A 20166-nucleotide genomic window follows, 5' to 3' on the forward strand; every position below is an offset into this window, starting at 1 on the left:
CCCATATCCAATACACCATCATGCAGTATGTTGATGGTATTCTCCTTGTTTCAGTGACTGAGCGTTCACGTCGCGAACCTGTTTCCACTAATCTTTCCACCAAGTCAAGTCAACTTTATTTGTCACATACACATACAAGATGTACAGTGAAATGAAAGTGGCAGTGCTTGCGGGATTGTGCAAAACAACAGAACAGAACGGAACCAGTATTTACATTAAAAAAAGACGCAACTGTATTTACACCCTGGTGAGATCAGAGTTTACAGTCCTGATGGCCTGTAGGAAGAAACTCCGTCTCAGGCAGCGGAGGCGCTTGCCTGACCGTAGCAGCTGGAACAGTCCATTGCTCGAGTGGTAGAGGTCCTTCATGATCTTGCTGGCTCTGGATCTGCATCTCCTGGTGTATAGGTCCTGCAGGAGGAGTGGGGGTGGGGGGGTAGAAGGATTGAAGGATCCTCAGAGAGACTGAATTTCCTCAGCTGTCTGAGGTGGTAAAGGCGCTGCCTTGCCTTTCTCACCAGTGCGGCAGTGTGTGTTGTTCATGTCAGATCCTCTGTGATGTGGACTCCCAGGTATTTAAAGCTGCTCACCCTATCCACAGCAGTCTCATTAATCCCCAGTGGTGTGTATGTCCTTGGTTGTTGTGCCATTCTAAAGTCCACAATCAGCTCCTTAGTTTTTGTGACATTTAAAAGGAGGCTGTTATACTGACACCAGAGTGCCAGGTCAGCCACCTCCTCCAGGTAGGCCTTCTCACCGTTATCGGAGATCAGGCCCAACACCACTGTGCCATCAGCAAACTTAATGATGGAGTTGGAGCTGAACCTGGCCACACAATCATGTGTCCACAGGGAGTACAGTAGGGGTTGAGGATGCAACCCTGGGGGTTCCTGTGTTCAGGGTGAGGGGGTTGGAGGTATGTCTACCCATCTTGACCACCTAGGGCCTGGCGGTGAGAAAGTCCAGGACCCAGGCACACAGGGGAGAGTTCAGCCCCAGTTCCAGCAGCTTATCAACATGTCTGGTTGGGACTATGGTGTTGAAAGCTGAAATGAACCACCATGCCCAAAAGCCAAAATTGTACAAGAAGTTATTTACCTGGGAGAAAGAAAACTCCCAGTGGAGGAGAGAGCTTACTAAGGATCAGACTGCTGCCATCCAAGAGGTGAAAGGCCCATTACTATCCAGGAACATAGGTCCTTTCTAGGCCCATGCAACTTTAATCAGCAGTGGATTGATGCATAAACTCAGTTTGCACAGCCTCTAAATTATTTCTCGACAGGAAAACGGGTATCATGAGAAAAGATCTCTTTTATTGAAAGACAACAGGATGCATTCACTTCCCGTAAGGAGGTCTATTGCTCCACACCAATTTCCTGATAATGGTAAACATTTTACCTTGTACACAGGAAAGATGGATATATGACAGCAGCTCTCACTCAGGAGCACGGAAACCAATAAAGATTAATTGGCCACTATTCCACTAAATAGGATAACGTTGGACTGGGATGGGGAAGCTGTCTGCGAAGTGTTGAAGCTGCTTGCCGTACTGTCATGACAACCATCAGTCTGGTACTGTATCAGAAAATAACTGTTGAGTGCCCCCACTCAGTACACATTTTGCGCTCCATGAACAGTCTCACAGGTGACTGCTGCTTGTTGGACAAGATGGATGGCAGTACTGGAAGCCCCATACCTCTGCATTGTCCATTCTAGTCCAGTCAAACCATCAACTATGATCACGATTTGCAAGAAGCAAAGGGGGAAGGGAGTGGGGCATGAATGAGTTGAAATTTTGGAAGAAATAGAAAAATTCAGCCGAGCAGCAGAGAAAGCGCTGGAAAATCTCGACCTGATTCTCAATACTAATGGCTCTTCCTTTGTGGATTATGATGTCCAAAATGCAAGATAGGCAGTTACAAGCCAGCATGAGATAATAGCAAAAGGTTGTCTACCAGCGGGCATTCAAAGCAGAATTATGAGCATTAGACAAAGCATATTGGATAGGAGGAAGAACAGTCAACACCCACACCGATTCCAGATATTCCTTTGCAGTTGTCCACGACTTTGCATAGTTGTGGTGGAAACCAGCTTGCCTCACAGCAGTGTCTATCCGAATAGCAGCCAATCCTAAATGGGAAGGAAGTACAGTATCTTCTAAAAGCTATTTGCCTACCACAAAAAGTTGCTTTTTCTTAAATGCAAGCCACGTAAAAAAGATGATACTCTCGAGGGCTATTAAAACGCAATGGTTAATCAAGCGACTAAGGAAGCTGCCCCTTTACTTTCCCATACCGACTCTACAAGATTGAGAATCCAGATGTAGGTCGAGACTTGAAAGAAATGTGTCGAGAAAAGTAGACTTGGATTGAATTTGTTAAAGTGTGCTCCGATGGCTTACGGAGTCATGAAGAGACCGGACGACCAGTTGCTCCACAGCATTAATGCCTTATTTGGCTCACCAAATTCAATCCTGTGGACATCTGATAAATCCGTTATAAATGGTAACCCGGTTCCAAACATGCTGGTGGGGTCGTGGATTCTGAAAATATGGCCAGCAGGTCCATTTCTCCTGTGTGGCTTACCAAATGTCTAAAACAGGACCAATTTTGGCCTGCCCCCATTATGAACTCCTGCCCCAGCATGGCTTTTCCAGCATTTACATGTTGACTATATTTCTCTTCCTAAGTGCCTTGGGGAGTCTGACGTCTTGGTCATTTTCGACAGATTTGAGACCCATTCAGACAGGATACAGCCTCAAACACTGCTAAAGTGCTGTGTAAAGACATTAGCCGACTGGGGTATCTCCTCTTGTCAGGGCACACACTTTACCAGTACAGTTTAAGGAAGTGTACAGACTCCTAAATATTACCTGGGATTTATACTGCACTCTTCAGCTGCAGTCTTCTGCTCTGGTTGAATGCATGAATCACACAATTACAGTGCCCTCCATAATGTTTGGGACAAACGCCCATCATTTATTTATTTGTCTCTGTACTCCACAATTTAAGATTTGTAATAGAAAAAAAATCACATGTGGTTAAAGTGCACATTGTCAGATTTTATTAAAGGCCATTTCCAAAGGTTCAAAGGTTATTTATTGGCCACATACACCATAGGTGTAGTGAAATGCTTATTGCCAATGTAACACATAAAAAGAATACAGACATAACAATAATAAAGAGGTTTAAACATAAAAAAACATCCCCCCACAATGGTTCCCATTATGAGGGAAGGCATAATGTCCAGTCCCCATCCCATGTCCACCCATCGTCGGGCCTATTATGGCCTCTGCAGTCGCCTTTTACGGAGGCCCGATGTTCCAGGCCATTCTCGCCGGTTAATGATGCTCCGGGGTTGGGTGATTCCTCACAGTGGCATGGGAAACCTGGAACGGTCACTTCCAAAGCCAGCAGGCCACGCTGGATGGAGCTCCACCACTCGGCGAGAGATCCCAGGCTCCCGGCGTAAAATTCAGTGCTGGTCGCTCCACAGACCCACAGCTCCGCGATATTTTTCTCGGCGGTCTCAGCCCACCGGAGTTCCAGCGCGGCGACCCGGGCAAGTCATCGCCTGCTCTGTGATAGCGCTGTGCCGCCGCCAAAGCCGAGGTTCTGGCCGGTCCCGACAGGAAACGCCGCTCCAGTCCTGCTGGTAGGCCGCGAGGACGGGTCGAAGACGCTGCCCGGAGAAAAGCTGCCTCTCCCACCAGGTAGGGACCCTGAAAAGTAGTTTCCCCCTTCCTCCCCCCCCCCCACATAAGGAAGACACGTTCAAACAAATGCCTCGGAATTCATTGGTCGTCGGTTCATTCTACAGGATCCCAAACATACTGCTAAAGCAGCAAAGGAGTTTTTCCAAAGCTTAAAAATGGTCAGTTCATGACTGGCCAAGTCAATCACCCGATCAGCTGAGAGTTGATGAGGTTAGTTTATTGCTTAAACTAAAAAACTTTAATTGTTTGAAGTAGGTGCCAATGAACAATTTGTCAACTCAAGGTCACCTCACAATAAAAGCCTAGACAGAGTTGTAAACAATAATTTCTCAATGGTAGTAAGGGACTTTACACATCGTAATCATCCTACAAGGAAGCCTGTTTTTCAGCAGTGTGTTCTGTTTGAAAGTATTTAGTTGAATGGCCAGCATCTTTTGTCTGTTAGTCATGTTCAGTCTTTTAGTTGCAATTTTTTTTTAAACGTTGTTAGTTATGATATATTCAGCTCTTAGTTAAGGTCTGCAGATCTTTTAATGCTTTGCTCTGATACTATATGACCATTGTGCCTGAATAAAAACTTTGAAAACCACATATATTGCAAATTTAGAGACCCTACACACCAAATGTCTTGGACCTTTGTCTCGTGCCTCCTCCATAGCCAGAGTGAGGCCACACACAAACATATTCTGCTTGTGTACTCATAACCCAACGATATGAACATTGAATTCTCCAATTAATAGCAACTAACCAACAACAACCCCTCTTTCCCTGTGCCCAACCTGGATTCGCATCCATTTCTCCCACTATTCCACTTGCCCTCCTGATATTCCTTCCCCTGACTACATGTCTCGTGCATCGTCTCTCCTTATTTCACAGGCTTTCGCCTTCTTTCCATCTCTGGCCCTTGTCCACCCAACTCTAGTCTGAAGGTCCCGACCTGGAATGTCACTTATCCATGTTCCCCAGAGATGCTACCTGACTTGCTGAGTTAAGCCCCTGACCCACTTTCACGACCTCTGCCGAGTTTGCCCTTGACTCATACTCGCAGCATGGTCGCCACGAGGTCGTAGGTAGGTCGTGATGCTAGTCATAGGTACTCGTGGTATCAAGTACGTCGTGGCGTTTTTTCTAGCATGATAAAAAATGTCCACAAGTAAAAAAACGGTTGGTATGGAAAAAAATCGATACTTTTTACTCGTAGGTAGTCGTAGGTGGTCGGAGGCAGTCGAAGGTAATAACTCCGGGGTGACAAAAGGTCAATATAAAAAAAGGTTATTTAAACAGCAGAATGTCACCTCTGTCACTCCAAGGCATGTTCATTCATAGCTGGAGAGTTTTTTGGAGAGGAGACTTGTGTTTTAGAGATGGCACCAAAAAGGCAGCAGCGCAGGGGGAGGGCACAACCCAAAAAAAAAAGCCGGCCATGCAGGTGTTGCCCACCCAGGAGGAGTGGCAGGTGATGTCACAGGAGGTGATAGTGCAGGAGGAGGTAGCCCTGCATGAGAGACCCCTGGAGGAGACCAGGGTAGTAGTATATGTCCCCACCACCACCCCATCCTTCACTGCCCCATTTGAAGGCCGCAAAGCTGTCTGACACAGCATCAGAGGCAGATGTCCCATTGGTGGTGAGGGAGGGCTGGAGGAAGATTATACCCTGCACCTTCACCAGGCAGCAGGAGGGGGACCTTGAGGAATGGTTCCAGCAGAATGTCATCTTGTACGAAAAGGATAATGAGGGGTACAGGGACAGGGACAGGGACAAGAATGGCATGCTTGCCATCCACTGCCCCACATGTGTGCTTAAAGTCTTCAACAAAGTCGAAGGAGGTCTTCTTCATAGTTGTGAGAGGTTTTCAACATAATCGTAGGAGGTCGTAGACATAGTCGTGGAAGGTCGTAGCTTTACGCGACCGTGATTTTTTTTTAGGTCGTTTAAGGTCATCAGAGGTCACGAATTAGGTCGTGAAAGTGGGACAGAGGCTTTACTCCAGCACTGTGTCCTTTTGTGTAAACCAGTATCTGCAGTTCCTTGGTTCTGAAGACTGGGCAAATATTATAACCCACAGTTAGTAGAAGTAAATTTCATGTGAAACGATTCATGTCTCACCATTGAAACCTGTAAGTTTCTGCACAAGAATAATATGGTCACGATTTTTGTTTCCTTGGTTAAAATGTTGGTTTTATTGTGGAGGATTATGGCAGGTTTTTTTTAATGACCTTCAACTAACAGCTGTATTGGTGTATTTCTTAAGAAATCTTAAGAAATTTGATAGCACCCAGTTCCTTGTTTCTACTGTGACAATAAAGTAACAATTGAACTAATAACAAAGATTTTGCATCCAACAAGAATCCCAGGTTAGCTTGCACCTTTCAGCTCTGTCAAAAGAGGCTGCAGTTAATCTTTATCATGAAGCATTCAACTTGATGGTGGTATCAGATTTATTCCAGTAAGTATCAAACTGAGACCATATTCTTCAGCTTCAATCACAATGCACAACTTTGTTTTTGAAAGTGTTTATTGATCAATTTATTCCGTTGTCATGCGTCCGTGGTTAGATTTGAGTGATGAAATGTTCAAATTATTCTTATTTTATTTGGTAACTCACTGGTCAATAATCCATTCATAACTTCTGTACTTAACTAAAAGTCTGATCTTGTTATCTTCCAGTTTGCCGGTCTTTCTATTTGCGCAAAAACGGTTCGCGATAACGCTACGATTTTTTGCCAGTTCACTCACCGTTCTCCTCTGCTGAGTCCACCAAGTTTTGTTCCGATCGGTTGAAAGTTGGTGAGGTTTAAAAATCTTAAAAACCGCGCGTGCGCAGATTGATCTCTTCCCTTGCCAGTCAGCGCCGCACTGGTTAGTATCTTCACCGTCACTCCCTGGGACAGTCCACACCTTTCTGACACATCGCATTTTTACTGGAGCTGAGGATGGCCGACGGAGGTTTCCAACTGGACCTTCGGAGGGACCCTCGCAGCCCCGCCCCACGCAGCCGCCCCGCTCCACCAGCCGCAACACCCACATCCACCCCCCCGCCCAAACATCCCGCTGCCCCCCCCCCGCCCCTCTCCCCCCCAGTGAAAACCCTCCGCCCCCCACACACCCCTCCTGCCCGCCCACACACACCCCTCCCGCCCACATACACACCTCACCCCCACCCGACACCCCCCTCCCCACCTACACCCCCCTATCCACCCACACCCCTCCTCCTCTTACACCCCCCACCCCCCTCGCCACACACCCCACTTCCCTCCCTCCCTTCCCTTCCCACACATGAAGGAGAGGGGTAGGGAGTGCTCGGGGATGAGGAGAAATGAGCCTTGCCTGCGCAGTTAGGGGCTATGTGTGAGTGGTGGAATATTGTGTTGGGAGAACGGGTTGCGTTGGGGGAACGGGTGAGGGGTGGAACATTGCGTTAGGGAATGGGTTGGGTTGGGGGACCAGGCCTCCAACGGGTCCCACTTAGCCTAGTCTGTGATAACCTAGACATGGCAATTTCAAAAAATAATTTTGTAATAATGATTTAACTTTCAGAACAGGAAAAAGGATGCCAGAGAGCCTCAGCAATAGAGGCTGAAGTTATGCCCCAACATAAATCAAAACTGTAAATTATGTTCATAAATAGAAGTAAATATAGCAAATGCATCATTGTTTCAAGTGCCATGAACTGTACTTAGAATCAGCAAATCTATTACTTTCTATATTAAACCATAAGTGCATAAAAACAAAATAACACCTTGTCTCAGACATTATTCCCTACCATTGTTAATATTACACTTCATATAGAGCAAAGCCAATTGCAATCAATTTAGGTACAATGTATAATAGCTTCTAAGGTACATATTTTTGTTACTTACCCTTTGGTGCTTCGCTCCAACAAAATGCATCTTAAGATTTACTGCCGATGTACACCGAATATCGCAGGTCTAAAATTAAAATACAGATCTAAGGTATTTAAGCACGAAACACTAGAACAGTGCCATTCAATGGATAACCCTCGGGTCAAAACATTTGGAAATATTATTATTTTATAATTTGAAGCTTTTTTAATCTTACAAAAATATTGTTTTATTCTTATGTGTAGCAAACATCTTCAATGATGTTGGTAAGCCTCTGGGAATATGTCAATGTCTTGAGGTCTTCAACACATGAAGTCAAAAATATATTTCACTTTAAAACCATTTGGGCAAGGAAGTCACCCAATGAATGGTATGAAGAGCAGTTTGTCTTTATCTGCATGTTCCTTAACATTACATTGACAGACATAATCCACAATTCTGCCATCTATGTCAGTAAAATTTGTTTTATTTTCAACTTGAACTCTAAAAAGGTTTATTAGACTAGTATACACACAATTTCTACACAAATATTCAAGATTCCAGATCATAGAATGTAAAAATGAGATCTTTCACTGCCTCAAATTTCCCCCAAATCACTTAAATCTATCTGATTACAGACCTATTTGCCAGCCTTTGTTATGTCAAGCATTGCCATTAAATTTACTCAATCATTATTCAAAGGAAGACATTTTATTTCTCCACTCTCATTATAATTTTAACTCCTAATCCATGCTAGAATTCAAATACATTTTTACATCCAAAGTCTTTTGGGTTTCCTCTCCAGATTTTTAACAAATCGACATCCAAGGCTTTGCCACTCTTTTTAATATGTAGTGTCAAAATGGACTCACCCAATGATCTATTCTACATTTTCCTTGAACCTCACCCCATTTGATCTCTCATTTTCATACCTTACCCTTCCAAATCTCGTTTCCCTAATTATATGCTTTAATTTCAGGTCATCCAAGTAAAATTGTTTCATATTTGTTTCAGAATGCTTCAATCTATAATAACTGAAAATCTCTTTCAGTTCTCTTAATTTTTAAGAAAGTTATAGGCTTTTGACTGTCCTCGATCACAGCTTTTGTGTTAAGTCAATGGAAAAACAATAGGGAACAAGATGCTAATTTCCGAGTATGAAAATGGCCAAAACTTTTTTAATACTAAAGATATGAAAGTGAATTAGGTGTCAAATTAAACTTCTTTTTATGCTTTATCTAGGTATGTTACAAAACCTACCTGAATCATGGCTGAGCATCTGCCCTACCCCGTGTGTGTGATTTTGGCGCTGTTTAGAGGGGGCGGGTTTAAAACGCGATTTTTACTAGGCTGATGCGATCGAAAATGTTCAGCCTAGTAAATCATTAACGGAAAATCGCTGAAAGACCCCGTCGCAAAAGGTATTATTAGTTTTTATGGCCTTGTATGATAGTTATAGTAGTTTAAAAATCACTCTCTAAACTCGCAACCTCTCGCAGCCCCAGGGTTTTATAAAGCAAACAATTAAAGTTATGTACCTTATTTTTACATTAAATGGGGCTTCTTAAGAACCCTGTAAATAAAGTTTTCTATAGCGAGTAGTTCATTTTGGGCTCTTTATATCCCGCAGTATTTTTCTGGGCACTTGAGGGCACAAATCCAGCGCAATGTGAATGTTCTAAACCAGCGCGTTCACAGGAACCCACTAGAAAGCCGATTTAAATTAACTTTAATTTACAGCAATTGAACACTAAATTCCTTCCATTTGGCCTATAAATTGATGTAAATGAGATTTAAAAATCATGTTTTATTGTGAATTATTTGTAAATATTATTTGGACACTTGGGCTATTTAAAAATGTTAATCATTTATTAAGAAATGGATAGATATTTAGATCTAGTAATTGAAGTTTGAAATTAGCTACAATTGGGTAACTAACTCATTATATGCTTTAATTTCAGGTCATCCAAGTAAGATTATTTTATATTTGTTTCAGAATGCTTCAATCTATGATAACTGAAAATTTCATTCAGTTCTCTTAATTTTTAAGAAGGTTATGGGCTTTTGACTGTCCACGATCACAGCTTTTTTGTTATGTCCATAGAAAATCAATAGGGAACAAGATGCTAATTTCCGAGTATGAAAATGGCCATAACTTTGTTATTACTTGAGATATGAAAGTGAATTAGGTGTCAAATTAAACTTATTGTTATGCTTTATCTGATGGGATAAATTGCAGACTTGATTTTTTAAATCTCAAAATTTTGTAACATTGCTACTTTATCTGATGGGATAAATTGCAGACTTGATTTTTTAAATCTCAAAATTGTGTAACATTGTTTCTTAATGCGCACCTTACAGTAGAACGATTTGGCCCAAACCTTTTGGACCTTACGAATCGGCCTGACTGGTGGTTGAGGTCCGTCGCCCATCTTTTCCGTTTCCAGCTCCAGGGCAAATTCAGCAAGAGGAGGGCTCGGCCTTCGAGACTCAACGGAGGGGGAGGGGAACAGAACGCGTTTGTTTACACGTCGCCTGTCAATCCGATGGCTTTAACCGCACATAGAACGGATTCAACCCTCACGACAAAAGATTTAAACAACTAACTGCCCGCAATAAAATGGAGGTTTTTGTCTCCACTTGCCCAGCGCCACTCGGCACGAACTGGCGGACCGTCACCGCGGTCTTCAAACGGGCTGCGTCACCGCACGGAACATCCGGGGGAAACGGAACTCGACGTCATCGCGCTCCCAGCGTAACCTCGTCACCGACTAATGGAGGCGCTCGATGAATGATCCCCGCCCGCGAGTGAAGGTTCTCGATCTCCCAAAGCTGCAAGAACCAAGAACGCAATCGCCCTTTCGACAGATGATACTTTACTTGGTTTGTCCAAGAGCCAAGTTACATAAGATTGACCTAAACAACCCTACGCGTCATTAGAGGCGAGGTAAATGATGTAAAGCCGCGCCGGGGATAATAATGCGTTGAAGCCACCGGTTCACAAATAGTTTCTAGTGTGTGGAGGTGGCGGTTACCGATCATCGCCCGCATTGTGATCAGACGTTTTTAGTGAACGTTTCGTAGTTTACTACAGTGGTGAGTGGAATGATGGCAGACCGAGGAAAGGGACAAAGCGCGTGTATTTGTTGTTGGAGAAACAGGGCCTGCCATCTTTCGGAATGACCCGACAGTGATATGTTGAACTGCCAATGCTGCATTGTGGGGAAACAACCGTGTCGTCAACATTTTGGTCCCGCAAAAAATATTAAGTGTTTTTTTTTCTCTGCTTTGGAATTCCCTTAAAATTAACACTATGTTTGACATTTAAGTCGCTTTTTAGGTTGGCGCATGCACACGAAAAGAATTGAGGGATATGTAACATGTGCTGGCAAATGAGATTGGGTTAACTTGGCATCGTGTTCGGCACAGACATTGTGGGCCGAAAGGACTGTTCCTGTACTGTTCTGTTATATATTAGCTCCAATAAATATAGTTTCTCGAAATATTCCTGGATAGATATTAGATAGATAATTCCGAAGATTCATTACAGGTGCCTGCAACATACTGCCAACGGAGATAGATGGTTGAAGCAGATACAACAGCAAAAGTTAAGAGGCATTTTGACAGAAATGGTTAGGGGTATGATCTTTGGAGAGGATAAAAGGAGGGAGAGAGAAAACATGGAATTATAAACCAGTTAGCATTAGGTCGGTAGTGGGGAAGATGCTGGAGTCGATTATTAAAAAAATAGATGTTATAGCAGCGCATTTGGAAAGCAATGACGGGATCGGTGAAAGTCAGCATGGATTTATGAAGGGGAAATCATGCTTGACTAATCTTTTGGAATTTTTTGAGGATGTAATAATCAGAATGGATAATGGGAGAACTAGTGGAAGTGGTGTATCTGGACTTTCAAAAAGCCTTTGACAAGGTCCCACAAGGGATTAGTATGCAAAATTAGAGCACATGGTATTGGGGGTAGGGTATTGACATGGATAGCGAACTGGTTGGCAGACAGGAAGCAAAGAGTAGGAATAAATGGATCCTTTTCAGAATGGCAGGCAGTGACTAGTGGGGTGCCGCAAGGCTTGGTGCTGGGACCCCAGTTGTTTACAATATATATTAATGATTTAGACGAGGGAATTAAATGTAACATCTCTAATTTTGCGGATGACACAAAGCTGGGTGGTAGTGTGAGCTGCGAGGACGATGCTAAGAGGCTGCAGGGTGAGTTGAATAGGTTGGCTATGAACTATTTCAATGATGGAACAAACTTGAATGAATGAATGTGAGCATAAAACACAAAGTGCTGGAGTAATTTGGGTCATGCAGCATCTCCAGAGAAATGCTGCCTGACCTGCTGATTTACTCCAACACATTTTGTTTTGCTCAAGATTCCAGCATTTGCAGTTCCTTGTGTCTATGGCATTCAAGAAGATAAATAGCAATAATGTTCCCATATTATTATAGCCGATCTTGGGACATGTGCATGGAGTGTATTGAAACTATTTAAAAGGCAAGGGTTGAGCAGATGAATGTGTGTTCAGTGACATTGACATCTGCGAACTTTAGGAAAATGAAATGGAGTGTGAGAAGATGAAAGACCAAGGTTTATTTGACTGGAGTTTTGTGATTAATTCAATTTTGAACTGTTAGGAACCTGAGCAGGACCCAATTCATGTTGGGGAAAAGGGAATTGGAGAAGCAATAATCCTAGATTAGTAGAATGGCTTGAATATTGGCCATGTGGGATGTTGAGATTCAAATATGGCAGTAGAAGAATAAGCTACTTCAGCAGTGGGAGTACTCCACATCATATGGGCATCTAAAGTTGGATCATAAAATATCTTATATGTGAAAGTGGAGAAAATCAGTTCTTTAATATTCCTGCAATCATTACAGCCTTCTTCAGCCAGAGTTCTGATTGACAAGCTCTACTCTTCTGTGTGTGAATTTTCTTAAGCACCTGTTTCATTGTACCTATCAACATGTGACAATAAAGTATAATTGAAATCTTATTCCCGTCCATAATTGTAATTTGAGAATTATAATGTAATTATTTCAATTTCTGTTCAAAGTAATCAAACTTTTTGTTTTTGTTTTCATCATGCCCTTGGAATATTCTTGGCATGTATCTTAACAGGTTGAACACATTTTCCGAGAAACTTTAGGTGAGTATAATTGGGATCTTTAGTACCTTAAAATATTAAAATCAATCAGTCCTTTTATAAAATAGAAAAGAATTTAAGCAACATTAAATCAAGATGTTTGATTTTTCAGCATTAAAGAATTTTTGGATAGATCCATAGTATATCTGGCAGGTTTCTTTCATTCATTAAATGTCATATTTTAAGATTCTGTTAATATCAGATTTTTTACTAATATTCAGGAAAACCAAAACGTGTTTGCTTTATATGACTACGGTAATCTTGATTTAATTAGTCTTGTTTCAAAATAAAATAGCTATTACAGTTTTTTGTGATTATTTAAATTGCAGGTAATAAATTGGACAATCCTTTAGATCCTGAAATGGCAAGTACTAATGCACAGACCCTTGATGAGTACATTATGAATTGGAATACAGATGAACCCTTAATTGGTGAGTGTTTTTCCTTTGGAGGAGTAGATTTATGAATAAACAAATATCACCACGTGTTAGCATGGTTGAAAGCTGCTCGATGAATAGTAATTTAAAAAAAAAAAAAATTCCTTAAAGAATATTTACACATCAACGATATTAGGTTTTTATCACTGGAATTAAATGAAAGTGGAATATAAATTCAGGGTATCTTTCTTTGGGGCCGTAACAAGGAAACGACAACAATAAGTAAGATTGAAATGAGAAAATCAATGTCTTTGACATAGCAAAATGCTGCGTAGAAGCTAATGGATTGCTAATTACTTGTTCTTGGGTTTGCATTATTAAAGAGGCAAACTCTTCGTCTATTCTGATCCCTGAGCTTCTGTTAGGATACTGAGGTTACAGTTTGACAGGTGTACAGCTTCGCCCATTTCCTCATTTGCCACTGTCTCCAGAACTTGGATTTTATTCTGTGAAAGTAGATAATATGGAACGCCGTCTGGATGGCAGTGGCACTGGAACATAGAATTATGTTACATCTTTTTGGATCAAAATACAATTAATGGCTAATCCTATCTCTATTTACGGGATAATGCACATTGTTCTGGTTTAAATATTCTTTAAGGAAGGGATTTTTTTTTAAATCCAATAACTTTATCCTGGTTGTTTATTGCATTCAGGCCATTAATCAGGCCGACTGGCACAATCATTATCCATATGTTGCCATTTCAAGAAAATGGTCAACTTTCAAGTGTCTCTTGAGAGTCATATTAGCACTGTTTATAACAGGGGCTGGCAACCTTGTTCTGCATAGGGGCCAGGACGCATGTCTGTGAGCGGGTGGCAGGCCACATCTATAACGTGTCCTGAAGGCGGTGGCTCAAATACTCACACACTCATCCCCAGCCTATTGACAACCCCAATCCCGACAGTGAAGCCCAGACACTGAAGGTGCGCGGCCATGCCAGCAGCTTTGCGCAGGATGCGATACAGCCAGAGCTCGGCACTGCTCGCCAGCTCTGCCAGCGCAGGCCTCCTTGTGTCCTGATGTCACCGCCCTTGGGCGCCACGGCCTCGGGCCCGGGAGGTACCGGAGATGACAGAAGTCTGTTGGCCGGATAATTACTGGGGAAAACAATACGCCTGTGGGCCGGATGATTTTGGGGTATGGGCCACATTTGGCCCGGGGACCGTAGGTTGCCGTCCCCTGGTTTATAACATTCCACCCAAATTACTTTGAATTCAGGGACAAGCAGTCATAGAAACATAGAAAATAGGTGCAGGAGTAGGCCATTGGGCTCTTCGAGCCTGCACCGCCATTCAATATAATCATGGCTGATCATCCAACTTGGTATCCTGTACCTGCCTTCTCTCCATATCCCCTGATCCCTTTAGCCACAAGGACCACATCTAACTCCATCTTAAATATAGCCAATGAACTGGCCTCAACTACCTTCTGTGGCAGAGAATTCCAGAGATTCACCACTCTCTGTTTGAAAAATGTTTTTCTCATCTCGGTCCTAAAAGATTTCCCCCTTATCCTTAAACTGTGACACCTTGTTCTGGACTTCCCCAACATCGGGAACAATCTTCCTGCATCTAACCCCTTAAGAATTTTGTACATTTCTATAAGATCCCCCCTCAATCTTCTAAATTCTAGCAAGTACAAGCCGAGTCTATCCAGTCTTTCTTCATATGAAAGTCCTGACATCCCAGGAATCAGTCTGGTGAACCTTCTCTGTACTCCCTCTATGGCAAGAATGTCTTTCTTCAGATTAGGAGACCAAAACTGTACGCAATACTACAGGTGTGGTCTCACCAAGAACCTGTACAACTGCAGTAGAACCTCCCTGCTCCTATACTCAAATCATTTTGCTATGAATGTTAACATACCATTCGCTTTCTTCACTGCCTGCTGCACCTGCATGCCTACTTTCAATGACTGGTGTACCATGTTGCATCTCCCCTTTTCCTAATCGGCCACCATTCAGATAATAGTCTATTTTCCTGTTTTTGCCACCAAAGTGGGTAACCTCACATTTATCCACATTATACTGCATCTGCCATGCATTTGCCCACTCACCCAGCCTATCCAAGTCACCTTGCAGCCTCCTAGCATCCTCCTCACAGCTAACACTGCCCCCCAGCTTCGTGTCATCCGCAAACTTGGAGATGTTGCATTCAATTCCTTCGTCCAAATCATTAATATATATTGTAAATGGCTGGGGTCCCAGCACTGAGCCTTGCGGTACCCCACTAGTCACTTCCTGCCATTATGAAAAGGACCCGTTTACTCCTACTCTTTGCTTCCTGTTTGCCAGCCAGTTCTCTATCAACATCAATACTGAACCCACAATACCGTGTGCTTTAAGTTTGCATACTAATCTCTTATGTGGGACCTTGTTGAAAGCCTTCTGGAAGTCCAGATATAACACATCCACTGATTCTCCCTTATCCACTACTAGTTACATCCTCAAAAAATTCTATAAGATTCGTCAGATATGATTTACCTTTCATAAATCCATGCTGACTTTGCCCAATGATTTCACCACTTTCCAAATGTGCTGCTATCCCATCTTTAATAACTGACTCTAGCAGTTTCCCCACTACCGATGTTGGACTAACTGGTCTGTAATTCCTCGTTTTCTCTCTCCCTCCCTTTTTAAAAAGTGGGGTTACTGTCATAATTGACAGTTTTCAGCTTGGAACATGATTAAAGGGGCTGTCACACTTGGGTGACCTAATTGGCGAGTTTAGGAGAGTTTGAAAAAATGTCATGTTGAAGACCTTTTTACTCGCAGGCATTTTTCAACGTATTGAAAAATACGCCGAGACCTAGCTGAGGCCTCGAGTACATGGGGACTACTCTCGAGCATGAAGGATAGTTACAAAGATCTCCTACGACCTTGTGTCAACCATGCTGCGAGTATGAGTTGAGGACAATCTCGCTAGAACTCGTGGATTAGGTCGCCCAAGTGGGACAGCGCCTTTACTCTTACACTAATTTCCTCATCTGGTCTTTCCAACTCTTCTAACCCTTCATGAAAAAACTATTTTTAATATTAAAAATGTCATCCCAGGTATATTAAACTTTTTTTCATGTGTTCAACCACAAGCCACAGAGAAGAAGGTTAAAAATAAAAACAGAAAATGCTAAAAAAGTTAGTGGGTCAGGCATCATTTATAGAAACGGGTAACATTTCAGGTCCAGGATCCTTCCTCCGAACAGACAAAAGAAATATGAAGGTAGATTCCAGAAGACCTCGGTCAAAGAGGTAGGCTTTAAAAATAGCAGAGAATAGAATCTCCAGAAATTATTATTTTGGCAAATGTGAAGCAATTCACTGGTGTTCAAATGACTGGAACTGGAGGAGAACAGATTTTCCAAATTTTATGAGCTTGTGGAAATTATGGTGCTGACATTTGGCATGGCTATATTAATGCATTTAAGAGAAGAATGAGATAGTTGTCTGACTGGCACATTATGTAAATCAGTAATTCTGGGAATGAACAGGGCCTGCGGTCTATTTTGAACGACCCAAGTTAATATAGAATGAGGCAGAATGTCCAGAGGTCCAATTAAATCGTCAAGTCTAATTCCACTTGTAAATGTATGTAGATGCTCTGATAAGATGCAGTATTTTGATGTTTCCCAAAAGTGTTCTTCATGTTCTGCACCAATTGTCGGGCAATGGATGAGAATTGTTGAAATATGTGATGATGTATACGCTCTTAAACAAAATTAATACAAATAAGTAACCTTTGATGAATACTAATTTAAAATCTTGTTGCTTTGTGATCACTCAGGACTCAATTTTGTAATTGAATACCAACGTGAAGAAGGAAGAGAGCCAATTTATGAATGTATGTTATGTGAATTTACAGGACACCCGCACATATTTGTTTTACACCTTTCTAGTTTCAAGCACAGAATGAATTATATGGTAAGAACATGGAATGAAGTTTGGTTTGCATGCATGCAGCTATATTACTAAGATGGGGTGAAAGAGACAAGAAGAATGGAGAGGACAGACAAACTAAAGGAGGAAGACACAAAGAGCTAGTCAGCAGGTCAGGCAGCATCTCTGAAAGACATGGATAGGTTACGTTTCAGGTCGGGAACCTTATTTAGACACAACATTTCATCCTTCTCTCTGGAGATGTTGCTGACCTACTGAGTTACGCCAGCACTTTCTCTTTTTTTAAACCATCTGCAGTTCCTTGTGTCTAACCTAAATTATGTATACTGGCAATAGACACAAAAAGCTGGAGTAGCCTAGCGAGACAGGCAGCATCTCTGGAGAGAAGGAATGGGTGACGTTTCAGGTCGAGACCCTTCTTCAGACTGCTTTGGGATAAGGGAAACAAGAGATATAGATGGTGATGTGGAGAGATAAAGAACAATGAATGAAAGATATGCAAAAAAGTAACGATGATAAAGGAAACAGGCTATTGTAAGCTGTTTGTAGGGTGAAAATAAGAAGCTAGTGCGACTTGGGTGGGGGAGGGGTAGAGAGAGGGAATGCCAGGGTTACCTGAAGTGAGAGAAATCAATATTCATACCACTGGCCGTAGCGGTGCCTCACTTAACATGCAGCGTATGTTTCCAGACAAAGTGTATTAATGAAATTGATAACACTATTGTACCAGAATCCTGGTGTGAATTGTGCACAGCTCAGTGTGAAATGGCTCGAGTTAGATAGAGCTCTTAAAGATAGCGGACTCAGGATATGGGAGAAGGCTGGAACGGGTTACTGAATGTGGATGATCAGCCATGATCACAGTGAATGGCGGTGCTGGCTCGAAGGGCCGAATGACCTATTCGTGCACCTATTGTCTATTGGCTGCTCGGACGACTGGACCTGAGTGGCTGATGGGGGCAGCACCGATCCTTGTGTTGACAGACGGCCCGATTCTTCTTTCAACACAAGGACATTATTAGCCCAGTCTGAAGAAGAGACCCAAAACGTCGTCTCCTGTTTTTTTCCAGAGATGCTGCCCATTCCACTGTGTTAATCCAGCATTTTGTGTTTATCTTCAGTGTAAACCAGCATCTGCAGTTCCTTCCTACATTTCATTATCACCTGTTGGATATCATGGACGCTGCTGCATTTGCACTGATCTGCCCAAATCATGAGCTCTCTGTGGTAACAAACGTAAGGGCCAGCATCAACCGTTGGACATGCTACCAGAGGGAAATATGTTAACACATGAATAGGTAGAAGCAAGGGACTGCAGGTGCTGGTTTACACAAAAGGCCACAAAGTGCTGGAGTAACTCAGTTGGTCAGGCAGCATCTCTGGAGAACATAGAATGGTGATATTGTGGGTCAATCCGAAGAGGGATCCTGACCTGAAACACCACCTTTCCTTGTCCTCCAGAGATGCTCGTTGATCAGTTGTGTTACTTCAGCACCTTATGTCCTTTTACATGAAACGGTTATTCTGGTCACCAGCAATTTCCTGCACTCACCTACTCGGAGCCTCGCATTTTAGCAGGCCACTGGCCACATGGTCACTCTCAGACCAAGCTGTGCAGCGATTTATTGATGGATAAAGATGAGGATTAGTACCATTGGTTTTTGGCTTGGCAGTAGACCACACCAGATTCCTGTTACGACAATGTGCTTCCTGAGCAGATGTGTTTTTTAAACGACAGGGCTGCATTTTGATCGAAAGACTAAGTTCCCCAAAACAAATTAACAATCAACGAGGCAGTGGGTATTAATGGCAAAGGAATGTAAAGAAATGTTTAAAAATAAAGTAAACGTTATTCTATTTTGGAAAGTGAGATAAGAAACCAGTCCTTCCTGATATTGCAGAGATTTGTGTACACATTCTCCATTCTCATCCACCACATTGATGATACAATTAATGATAAATAGCTCTAAAGTAGGTCAAGGAAAAGTTGATAATGCAGAGCCAGTGTGTTGTAGTGGAAGGGAAACCTGACAAATGTATTGGAATTCTTTAATGATGGGATGTGGGACTAGTGTAAATGGGGCAGTTATTTGGAAAATAGAAGATCACATTGAATGTAATATGTCCAACAGGGTGAAATATCTTGGTAATTAATGGTGGATCTGTGGCTCTCTATAATATATTAATCCCGGGTGAAGAGATTGATTGTAATGAATCCCAAATTTACTGACTATGTCAAATTAGGTGTGAAAAATGATGTAAGGAGACCTAGGGTCTGCAAGGAAACATAGACAAGTTAGGTAAGCACATATGTAACAGAAGGAGTATGATATGAGGTGAGGGCAGATTAACCACCTGACAAGCTGGAGCGGTTGATAGTAAACATATTTTTAGATTTTGGTGACAAAGAAAGGCCAGTTAAGAATTGTGTTACTTAGAACGAACCTGCAAGCGGCAATGTTCCTGGGTCCTAGCATTGTTTTTGGTGGTAAGTTTTCTGAATTTTGTTGATCTGGTGGAGAAAGCTAGGTGAATAATTGCATTGAATTTTATAAGAATTGGCCATGGTGGATTCCACACTACAGCCAGAGTACCCCAGTGGTGGAGGGAATTAGTGTCCAGGTTAGTGGGTGTGATCAAAATAAAGCAGGCTGCTGTGTCCTGGATGGCGTTACCTTCAACATTTGTAAGAGCTGCACTCATCCAGGCAAATATTTAATATTTCATTATACCTCTAACCTGTGGCCTGTAGATGGTGGATAGTCTTGAGGATGCTAGGTGATGAACTGTTCACACCCGGATGTCTGGCCCCTAACCTGTTCTTGCAGGCAGTTTTTTATGTGCAGCAAGATAAGCTTCTACCATAGATATTTCAGTTGAGTCGATACTGATTCCCATGATGTTGATTAACAATGAGGAACTGATCGAAGGTACTGCCTCTGACTATCAATGGTCATTGGACAGGTTGTCATAAGTTATAAATGGTTAACATCTTGCATTTTTTATTTTATGCCTAACTTGATAGTTGACTGAAAAATTCAGCTCCCCATGAAATCCATGGTTTTACTGGATTTTCAGAATTTTATGAAGGTTCTGAAGGGGACGGCACAGTGGCGCAGTGCCTTGCA

At 42.4% G+C, this 20166-nt stretch overlaps 2 protein-coding genes and 1 long non-coding RNA gene across 6 annotated transcripts in view; 2 read left to right on the forward strand and 1 right to left on the reverse strand.

Moving 5' to 3' along the window:
* LOC129713834 (uncharacterized) overlaps positions 1-10199 on the reverse strand; it is a 64731-nt gene extending 54532 nt beyond the window's left edge. For 2 of the 3 annotated variants that reach the window (XM_055663177.1, XM_055663169.1), the window contains exons 1-2: positions 9892-10197; positions 7577-7645 (exon numbers count right to left, since the gene is read on the reverse strand). In XM_055663177.1, coding sequence (XP_055519152.1) covers positions 7577-7645; positions 9892-9969 — 147 coding nt within the window. In that variant the 5' untranslated portion in view covers positions 9970-10197. Of the gene's footprint in view, positions 1-7576; positions 7646-9891 lie in introns of all 3 variants that reach the window. The other variant, XM_055663185.1, reaches the window with a different exon arrangement.
* Positions 10200-10267: 68 nt separating this feature from the next.
* On the forward strand, positions 10268-12710 carry LOC129713886 (uncharacterized). Its single transcript, XR_008726289.1, has 2 exons — positions 10268-10484; positions 12681-12710. It is a non-coding gene; the product is annotated as an uncharacterized LOC129713886 (long non-coding RNA).
* Positions 12711-15973: 3263 nt separating this feature from the next.
* erp44 (endoplasmic reticulum protein 44) overlaps positions 15974-20166 on the forward strand; it is a 317180-nt gene continuing 312987 nt past the window's right edge. For both annotated transcript variants that reach the window (XM_055663198.1, XM_055663208.1), the window contains exon 1: positions 15974-15979. In XM_055663198.1, the coding sequence (XP_055519173.1) occupies positions 15974-15979 (6 nt within the window). The remainder of the gene's footprint in view (positions 15980-20166) is intronic.

The sequence above is a fragment of the Leucoraja erinacea genome, chromosome 2 (assembly GCF_028641065.1).
Source record: "Leucoraja erinacea ecotype New England chromosome 2, Leri_hhj_1, whole genome shotgun sequence".
Taxonomy (NCBI): domain Eukaryota; kingdom Metazoa; phylum Chordata; class Chondrichthyes; order Rajiformes; family Rajidae; genus Leucoraja; species Leucoraja erinaceus.